At 43.6% G+C, this 11060-nt stretch overlaps 1 protein-coding gene across 1 annotated transcript in view; it reads right to left on the reverse strand.

Moving 5' to 3' along the window:
• LOC103269941 (oxysterol-binding protein-related protein 10) overlaps nucleotides 1–11060 on the reverse strand; it is a gene marked incomplete at its 3' end in the record, with an annotated part of 185275 nt that overhangs the window by 123007 nt on the left and 51208 nt on the right. The window contains exon 4 of the mRNA XM_021717317.1: nucleotides 5634–5825. Within this exon, the coding sequence (XP_021572992.1) occupies nucleotides 5634–5825 (192 nt within the window). The remainder of the gene's footprint in view (nucleotides 1–5633; nucleotides 5826–11060) is intronic.

The raw sequence follows: 11060 nt of genomic DNA on the forward strand, positions 1-11060 counted from the left end.
ATTTTTGATTTATTATGGAGATGAGGTCTCGCCAAGTTGCCCAGGTGGGTCTCGAACCCACGGGCTCAGGCAATCCACTCACCTCAGCCTCCCAAAGAGTGGGATAGCCTGTATCTTTCATTTACAGCCGTCTCCATTTGGACTCTTGCACATTTCAAGAGCTCACTAGCCCCTTGGAACTAGTGGCTATCCTAGTGGACAGCAAAGATATGGAATATTTCCATCGTGGCAGTACGTTCTATCGGGCAGTGGCCCTCCCAGCAGAGGAAGCAGGAAGTCCCCGGTGGGGATAAGGGGGGTGGCGAGAATGCAGACAGACTCCAGAAGGCCATCCTCGTTGGCCAGGTGGGAGAGTCTAACCTTTATCCTATGAAAGCAGGGAATCAAGAAGGTCTTTTTTTTTGGTCTTGTTTTAATAGCAGAAAGATGATAAGATAAAATGCGTCCTGGAGATGGAACAAGGCCTGAAATAAAAGTCAGACTGGCAATGGCATTGGGGACACAGGCGGGAATGAAAGACTTTTCTAAAGAAACCAGCGGTTTCAACATAAATCTGCAGGCCAGGATCAATCCATGAGGAACTCTCTTCCAGTCCAAAATGAAATCTTAAAAATAAAGAATGAATTGTACCCCACATATTTAAAAAAAAAAAAAGAAATACACACATAGAAAATGCAGTGTTTGCCATAAAATTTAATCATCTGGGTTTGGCGGCTCAGCCTGTAATCCTGCACTTTAGGAGGCTGAAGCGAGTGGATTGCCTGAGCCCGCGGGTTCGCAACCCGCCTGGGCAACTTGGCGAGACCTCATCTCTACAATAAATCAAAAAATGAGCCGGGTGTGGTAGTGTGCGCCTGTAGTTCCGACTACTTGGAAGGCTGAGGTGGAAGGATCGCCAGAGCCCAGCAGGTCGAGGCTGTGGTGGCCGGGAGCGACCACTGCACTGCGGACTGGGTGACAGAGTGAGACTTCAACTCAAAAAAAAAACTTCTTAATCAACGCAATGAATGATGCTTTATTCTGAGATGATATTCCTTTGGCGAGGGGGGGTTCCAAGGTGTTTCTATGAGACAGTGGTAACCCTAGATCGTCACTATGTTTTTTAAAATGTCCTTGCTGGGGAAAATAAAAAGTTTGCAGCACTTTGTTGCTCCCCAAATTCTACTGTATTTCTAAACATCAGTTTGCAAGCAAAATCCAAAACTCTGGGAACCACTGTTTTAAACGACCTCTAGAGTTTAATAAGATGGACATAGGGTTCAATGTGTGTCTTATAAGTTTATCTATCTATGTGTTTTCTTTCTTTTTTTTTTTGAGAAAGCAGGATTTATTAAGAGGACAGGAAAGTTCCCACAGTGGGAGGGAACCCAAAGGGGTTTCCCCTGTCTGTTTTCTTATTTACACATACGTGTCCATGTGGTTATAATAGTGACCTTTTATCTTAAAAATAGCTATATAGTAATTCAGTATCTTAAATGTATTACTGTTTAGCCATTCCCATCATGTTTTGTATTGGGACTACAACTTGCCTAGTATGAAGAATTTTACCCAAATTAATTTCTTCCTCCCGCCCCCAATTCCATAAATTGTTTCCTCGGGAAATAGTTCCCAATAGAGAATTTATGGGTCGATGGCAACGCACAGAATATTTTATGTTTAGTTCTTATTATACAGCACCAGATTGTAGTAAAGAGACAATCTATAGCACTGCCAACATTCTTCACACCGCAATCCATAATGGGCTGCAATTTATTCTGATAATTCCACAGACAGAGCTGTCTTCATTTTCATTTCTTGAATTGCTAGTGAGGACACTCCTGTCTCTTGGTGTTTTGTCTCAAAATCCCCAGACTCATCACTCTCAGTCACTTCCTGAGAGGACTCTGGACTCTGACCTTTGGTATCTCAATTCTTTAAATTTTGGATGATAACCATTTATTCTTTTAAATTTCTCCACGATTTTCAGCCACGCTGCGGCATTCCATTTAATATGTATTACATTGCCTTTGGCTGGGCTAGTTTTCTTTTATTGCCCCGATATCCAGGCACATCTGTCTTGGGTGTGACGATTTCCTCCATTGCTTCAGTGGTTGCAAGTTTATCTTCTCTGTCCAGCTGGGTTAAAAATGCGATTCCATTTTCTTCTACTCATTTTATAGATAAATGCAGTGGTACCTTAAAGCAGAGGCCTTTATGCTCCGAAATTAATAACTGCAGAGCTTTCTAGCATGAGTGAAATCTGCTCAGATAGTTCCTAAGTTGGACCGGCTCACAACATAAAATGCCAGATGCCACCAAACCAGCGGTCCTTTTCCTGTTAGGAGTGGAGGTAGACGAAATATCCAAGAACTGAAACTTTTAAACTCTTCTTCGAGGAGCTCAGCACCCCAAAATCCTCTAAACTGCCAATGCCTGCACTTAAATCTCAATACCCTTACTTAAAATTAATTTTCAGCAAGAAAGGTCTTCGGTATACAAAAGCAGTCACCTGAAGACAAACACTGTTACCCAGGAGTACAAAAACCAGCTCAAAACAGTTATGGAAACATTTCATCTCATTATGTTTCATAGCATGAAACGCCACAGGAAATCTCAACAATTTTTCCCCAGAGATAGAAAAAAAGAAAAGAATATGGTAAAGAAAAAAGCAACATATATATATATACACATACACACACATATATATACATATATACATATATATATACACATATATATGTAATTATTTACTAAATTTAAATCATATGCTATTGGTAATTTTTACATATCTATACCTGTAACATATGGGGGGAAAAATCCAGAAGTAAATTCACCAAAAGGCTAACAATGGTCAACTGTGGGGAGCTAGGATTATGGGTAATTTTGGTTTTCTTCTTTATACATCTTGCAATATATGCTTGTAGTATATACTTTACATAAATATCTTTATGCATATGGACACAAGGAAATACATTTAGTCTTTCAAAAACTTGACTTTTTTCTAAATGGACGTAGAAAAGATTTGGGCATTATATTAAATCAAATATTACTAAAAATCAGGCTAAGGTACCTCAACTTTTATTTTGGTCCCCACTCACTAAACACAAGTTGTTGCTGTTGTTTTTCATAAAACAGGTTTTCTATCATAACTTATAACAGTAAGTCCAACAGGAATTCATTATAATAGAATAAAGAGAATTCTCAAAATACCACAAATCTCTAACTGCCTTTTTAAAGGTTAGAGTCTCAAAGGACTCAAAAAATAATCTGCAATGAGGTCTACACCAAAGCAAAATGACAATACCATAGTTAAGTTTTAGACAAATTTCCTGTTAAATACAGATGCACTCCCTGGCAATGATAGAATAATAACAGCACTTAACAATTCTTTAAAATACTCTGGCAAGAAAAATAAAGTAGAAGGAGGAAATAAAAACATAAAACAAGAACAGAAATTAAAATTGCTCAAGTTGGGTGATGGGTACACAGCTACATTAGACTGTTCTATTTTATGCGAATTTGAAAATTTTCCATGACACAGTGTCTTGGAAGAGTGCTGTGAAAAATGAAAAGCAATATACACAATGCAAAATCATTCATCACATCAACTAATGCAAGAAAATTAAGCCTTTTTTTTAAACAGAGTAGCCATTTCCTTCTCCTCTTCTTTCTTTTTTTTTATTTTCTTATTTTTTTTATTATTTATTTATTTTGAGACAGGGTTCTCACTCTGTTGCCCAGGCTGGAGTACAATGGCATGATCACAGCTCACCACAGCCTTGACCTCCTGGACTCAGGTGATCCTTCCACCTTAGCCTCCCAAATAGCTGGGTCTACAGGTACACACCACCACGCCTGGCTAATTTTTATATTTTCTTTTACAGAGACAAGGTTTCACTACGTTGTCCAGGTTGGTCTTGAAAATCTTGGGCTCAGGCAGTTCTCCCACCTCAGCCTCCCAAAGGGCTGGGATTATAGGAGTGAGCCACTGCGCCCAGTCCAGAATGACTATTTCAAAATGAGAGTTCTACCTGAAAATTAAAATCCAATTCTGACTTTGTACTTTTTCTTCATTAGGCAACATAGAGCATATATATGTAAAAGCTACCTTTCATATGCATCTACAGATTTGATTGCAAAGATTTTAGATCTTCTGCCCTCGGCTGGAATCGGAACCAAGACAGTCAGTCAGCAGAATGCTGCCTGGCTCGTGACATTTAAAAACTAAAACAAAGCCGGGCTCGGTGGCTCAGCCTGTAATCACGCGCCTTTGGGAGGCTGAGGTGAGTAGATTGCCTGAGCCTGCGGGTTCGAGACCCGCCTGGGCCGCGAGACCTCATCTCTACAATAAATCAAAAAATCAGCCGGGCGTGGTAGCGCGTGCCTGTAATTCCGGCTACTCGGAAGGCTGAGGTGGAAGGATCGCCGGAGCCCGGCAGGTCGAGGCTGTGGTGGCCGAGCGGCCACTGCACTCCCGTCTGGGCGACCGAGTGAGACTCCGACTCAAAAAGCAAAAAAACTAAAATAAGATGCAAGCTGACTCTGGTAGCAGCAAGAACCCAGTCTAAGAGTCCCATTCTTCTGTATGACGAAGAGAAAGGGCTCTGCTACCTTCCCTAAGAGGACAACAACGGGTTGGTCTGTACACTACAGAGGGGCAGGGCCAGAAACCTCAAACCTCAGCAGAAGCCAGGCCACCAAGACCATCGCCATTTCTTGCAGTCTGTTCTCCATAACAATTGCAAAGGATGACATGAGTCCTACGCTCTAGGACCCCAAATGATGACTTCCCAGAGCATCAAACAAAAAAAACAAACAAACAAAAACCATAACCTCACGTCACTTTTACAAGGCACGGCTTGGCTTGTAAGCTAAAAAGTCTTCCTGGGCATTGTCACCATCACATTCCCCCGGAAAGGCTGGCAAAGCCTGATTTAGTTCTTTTTATAAATGTAGAAACTGAGGTTCAGAGCTGTTAGAAGACTTGCTCTTAAACAACAGAGTCTTCTGACTTCAAGGGCAGTGTTCTTGGGAGGTGGGAGGGGGCTAGGGTTCAGAAACTACCCACAGTGGGGGGGTGTACTGCATTCACCATCTGGGGAATGGGCCACCTGAGAACCAACTCCCACCATTCTACAATATGCCCATGTAATGAATACACATGTGTACTCCTTGGATCTAAAATAAAATTTTTTAAAAAGACAGTGTTCTTTTTGCCACCTAACAAGCCCCTTAGAGTGTATCTGTGATGGTGAGGAAGAGGAAAATAAAGGGAAAGAGGGGGAACCAACATCCAGAGTCTCAAAACACCCAAATTATATCCTGATTATCCATGCACTTTGGTTTGGTCTTTGCTACGCGCACGGAGACGTCATTGACTGGCCTTCCACTGGCATCCATGTCTTTGCAGGCTGGCTTTCTCTGCTTTCTGAGTTCTGACAGAGGCCTCCTAAAGCCTTGCCACCCCCCTAAGAAACAGAAACAATCATTTTTTTAAACCAGGAGCGACTGTCACAGCTGGGTGGCTGGCAATTTCGCTGCTGGTCCTCTCCATGAATCAAGATGGCACAAAGGAAGAGGGGGTCGGCAGGGCAACGGTCACAGCCCCCAACTCCCAGGGGCGCCGCATACCCTCGTAGGAGAGCAAAGCCTACCTCTCTGACTTCGTGAAGATGGCCGGAATACTGACTCTTGGCTCTTCGGGCGGCGGCAGGCGACTTGTGATGCGTGATTGTGACAACACCGGGGGCCCCCACACTGAGGTGTCTCTGGCTACAGGGAGACGCAGAATTGGGTGTTCCGTGGGGGAGCAAAGTGAGACTTCGGCTTCGGGAGCTTGGAGTGCTCTAGAATAAGCAACAGGTGTCAACACTCAACAACCGGCCTGCAGAACACAGCTCAGCATGGGCTTCCATCTACTCTGGACGTCTTAATCTTTCCCCTTCATCTACTGAGTGAGTATGGGGAGGTATGAAAACACTGCACACCCAGATCCCACATGTACTCATGAAAGACAATGTCCACGAGCAGTCTTTCTGGTCTCGTCTCCTGCTGTTGCTCCTGCCCTACACTCTGGCCACGAACTGCTATTCCAAATCCACCCCTCTGCCCTCTGTCGCCTCCCCACCCCAAAGCCCACACACTCTCATGGATCTCGGCCTCTGCACTTATCTCTTCTTTTCTAGAAAGTCCTTCCCCGCCTGGCCAGCCGACTGCTGTTGCGTTTTCAAGACTGCCTCAGGCCCTCTGCTCTGTAAAGCATCTCCCCGGCTTTCTCAGCCCACTCTGCTGCTCTTATTCCCCTGCATTGAGATTACATTCATTGTGCAGCTACTTTCTTAAGAGACGCTTCACTCTCATTTTCATATACCCAAGGCCTGCCATATCACACTTGTGTCACTTACTAAGTGCTTGAGAAATGTTTGTTGTATGGACCAACTAAGCTATTGACCACTTAATCCCCATGGGTTCGTCCAGTGTATGTATCTCATCCTAGTCATATGCAATCCAAATACTCTCCTTTATGTTAAGAATGGCATCTCAACTTAGTGGGGAGGAATTTTTCAATACACGGCATTGGGATACCTAGGTGGTGTGTGAAAAACAAAGTTGAATTTATCCCTCAGATCACAGACCCCACACGGATCAAAGATTTAAGAAAAACGAACCAACGGCACTAGAAGAAAACGTGTAGCCACAGGGCAGCAAAGACCTAACACTTTGAAATCCAAAAGCCGTAAAAGAAAAGCTCAATACATTCAATCATCTAAAACCAGAAAACTTCAGCAAGGGAAACAAACAAAAAACCCCACCCCCACAGAACAATAAACGAAGAAAAACACAGAGCAGCCAATAGTTTCTTAAATGGGCCAAGATATGAAGCCAGTTCACAGAAAAGGAAAAGAAACGGCTCTTAAACTGCCTGAAAACATGTTCAGCTGCATTCATAAGATCAATGCAAATTCAAACTCCTTTCGATTCCATCTTTCACCCATCCAATTGGCCACAATCCAAAAGTCTGAGCACACAATCTGTCAGCAGGGCCACAGAGAAACGGGTTTGTGGAAGTAAAGGGTAGCCAAACCCCTGACGGGGGAGATCTGGCAGACCTGTCACGGTCACAAATGCACTTCCCTGGGCTCCAGCCAACCCCTGTCTGGGAACGTAAACTCCAGATAAACCTGCATCCAGGTAAAACGCCATATGTCCCCATTAGTCACCATAGCAGTGTGTTTAATGGCAAAGGGCCGGAAGCAACCCAAATGTCCATCGGTGTGGGACAGGCCAAATAAATGATGGCACACCTACATAACGGAATTCTACCGAGCTGCAAGACAATAATGAGAATGGCCTCAATGGACTGATCTGGAAAACCCTCTCCGCTGCACAATTAAGAGCAAAAAGCAAGGACCAGAATTGTTCTATAATATGCAAAATACAGTATTTTCCAACATGAGGAAAATAAGTATTTTCGTTGTTATTTATTGAAAATGCATTAAAATTATTTGTTTAAAACAAAAAATACTCTAGAAAGACACACATAAAACAAATAAAGTGGGTACTTTTTGTAGAGAGGCAGGGAATGGGAGGGAAGAAACAGAGAATGGAGGGTAACTTTCTGCTGTATACTTTTTATATTCTTTCATTTTGAACTATGGGAATGTAATTCCTATTCCAAAACTTTTAATTCTCCACAAAATTTACATCTAATTGTTCCTATACTTCATTTCAGCTTGAGAAAAAGCAGTCAGATGACATGCCGAATGATCCGGTTTCTGTAGTTCAAAGATCAAATAGTTCCTGAATGCCTGCTAGGTGCCTGGGAAAATGTCTACCATGTAGTATCAATGAGAAACAACACGTATGAGACAGTTCTTCTTCATAGAGGCTTATAATATTGCTGGGGATAGAAGATGCATGCATACACAGGCAGACCAATAGGAACATACACACACATGCTTAAAAAGCAGGGTAGTGCATACCAAGGTGCTAATTAGGAAATACAGCTAAAAGAGGTCAAAGAAGTGAGGAGAAACAAGATCAAGCTCATCACAGAAGTATGTTCTGAGGGAGAGAGACTGAAGCCTGAGGAGTATTTGAGAAGCTAGGGGGACAAGGCAGCAGAGTACACAGCAACCCAACAGCCCAGATAGCCGAAGTAGTCCTGGCCTCAGGTACCAGACACGGCTCTTAAAATGGTTAAAAGTAAAAGATCTGTCGTTTTACAAATTACCAAGGGATCAGGAAGTGGGGTGGGAGCCAGGGTAGCAATTAGAATTTTGGGTTGTCCTGAAATGCTACAATAGCTTGTAGAGGTTCTCTGGATTTGAATGGGACATCTTTTTTTTTTTTTTTGAGTCAGAGTGTCACTCTGTCATCCAGATGGAGTGCAGTGGCTTGCTCACGGCCACCTCAGCATCGAGCTGCTGGGCTCAGGTGATCCTTCCATCTCAGCCTTCAAAGTAACTGGAACTACAGACGCGTGTCACCACGCCCGGCTAATTTTTGATATATTATAGAGACAAGGTCTCACCAAGTTGCCCACACTGGTCTCGAATCCCTGGGCTCAGACAATCCTCTCGCCTCAGCCTCCCAAAGTACTGGGATTACAGGCTTGAGTCACCACGCCCGGCTGAATGGGACATAATTAATCGGAATTTAGGGGAAGACGGGAAGCAGTGTGTTACTTGTAAATAACCTTACATGTAGGTAACTGAAGAAATGTGTGGTCCAAGGATTACACCTATCCTGATCACAATGAACCACAGCAATCATCTACTTCCAGCTTCTGTCTTTTCACTTGGAATGTGGAGGGGGAAAGAGGCTCTTTCTTTAATCCTTTAATAACAGTAAATTTACCTAAGTATTAAGCGTCCACCAAAACACATCTTGATTGTCTGAGAGGCTTATTCCAATCCAAGAAAAGGCAGATTTTTCACTGGGCTTTGAAGCCAAACAGATAGGTTTCATTTTCCCCCCACCCCCATCCCAGGTTCTAGCCATGTGATCTCAGGTGATGTATTTAAAACTTTCTCATTAAGCATCAATTTCCTAATCTTTAAAAGACTACTGACCCTTAAAAGCCATCATGAAGATGAAATTAGATCCCGCACATAAAATGCTTAGCACAGTGCCTGACATGCAGGAACTGCATGGCCAAAATTTCTTTCTTTATATCACTCAAAACTTGATCAATGGAGTCCTTATTGATTTTTTTTTTAATTGTTAAGAAGTTGCTTAGCACAAGTTCGTCAGCAGTCACCAACCTTCTCCTTGTTTTCTATAGGATCAAAGAGGTAAAGAAGCCCGAATAAAATTAAATACATACATGGTCAGCAATTAAATATCAAGACTGTAGAAGAAACACACACACACACACACACACACACACACTTTTCTAAGTTCTGAGCAGAAATAAGGACTCATCAGAAAACAGAGAGGAAGACAGTTCCAGAAACAGACAGCTCTGCCTATAGCAATATCTCCATGAATGGCAATAAATCAAGAAATTTACCCAGAAGCCAAATTGTTCCGCTGTGGATAACTAACCCCATGATCATTATTTAATGGCTGTTTGTCATGTGAATTCACAAGCAGTGCATGTGAGTCGAAAAACCTTTAATTTTCCATCAGCTGTGGGATTCGCACGGCTTAATTCACGCCCGTGCCTCCTCTCGGTGAAAACATGAGCAAGAAAAGTCTCATGCTTGGTAGATCCCACAGGTGATCAGGGAGCAGGAGAAAAAGCAAGAAAAGGCAGCAATCTGCATCCTCGACGGACAGAGCACGCCGTCTTTTGAAAACGCAGCCTGTCTAAAATCTCCAGGTTTTGTTTTTCCGATTATGCTTGAATGTCCTAAAAGCCTACCCTTGCTACTAATTTTTAAAAATATTAACAGAGCCTGAAAAACAACATGGCAAGTTTTCTTCCAAATATTTACTTCAACGGGGGTGACTAGAAATGCCAAGCACGCCATCTGTGGAAAATTCTGAGTCACGAATAATCGCTTCTTCACCCTTCACCTAGGAGAATCGCCCCTTCCTACAGCTGTCGGCATTCAGCTGGCTACCCCTTCCCTGAGTCCCCTCCCTCAGCAGGTGCCTAGTTGATGACAGGGTGACAGCAAACGAGTGGGAGCAGCAGGGAAGACAAAGTGCTGATGCTCAGGGCCTGTCGCGCAGGCCCCGTCTTGCCCTGCATTCTCATTGGATGCCTAAATTTCCCGCAGCTGCCAGGAGGGGACGAAATACACATACTCTTCATATCTACAGGCCGAAACTGGCAGGAAGGAAAGGCATGCTTGGAAAGGGAGAACCGTCACCAGCAGGAATGTATCCAATCAAGGGTCAAGGTTAGGCAACAAGCCTGGGAGATGGAAGTTAAGAGTGAGAAGGCCTAGCACGAGAAGTACTGGACACTCTAAAGGCTTTTGTACCATTCCAGGCCTCCAGACCATGTGGGGGTGGTTAAGGGCACATTTTCCCAGGCAGGCCCAGTGGCTCAGCCTGTGATCCCAGCACTTCAGGAGGCGCAGGTGAACAGATCGCCTAAGCCCGCAGGTTCGAGACCAGCCCAGGCAAGTTGGCAGGACCTCGTCTCTACAATAAAATAAAAATTATTTGTGACCCACCTGGACAACTTGGCGAGACCTCATCTCTACAATAAATCAAAAAATTAGCCAGGTGTGGTAGTGCGCGCCTGTAGTTCCAGCTACTTGGAAGGCTGAGGGGGAAGGATCGCCAGAGCCCAGCAGGTCGAGGCTGCAGTGGCCGCTCCGTTTTAGATGAACTCTCTGAATATAAACTTGGACTGCAGTTTTATGTGCTCAGGTGCCTTCACTTTTCTTTCCCCCAAAGAAAAAGACAAAATGTGCATATGTTTCACTCGCACCCCTCTGAGCACGGGCAGTAAACAGCCAGCACACTGCCGGAGCCCAGCACTGGCCCTGCATGGCTGTGAATGTCTAGAAGCCCTCACATAAATGGGCACATACCCCCACCCCGAGCAAAGAATTTACAGCTTCCAGGTGCAGGAACAATTTTTCAATTAGGGATATATTTTTTCTTCATCATGTTTTTCT

This window comes from Carlito syrichta, unplaced genomic scaffold (genome assembly GCF_000164805.1).
Source record: "Carlito syrichta isolate Samal-C Ts95f unplaced genomic scaffold, Tarsius_syrichta-2.0.1 Scaffold309644, whole genome shotgun sequence".
NCBI lineage: Eukaryota > Metazoa > Chordata > Mammalia > Primates > Tarsiidae > Carlito > Carlito syrichta.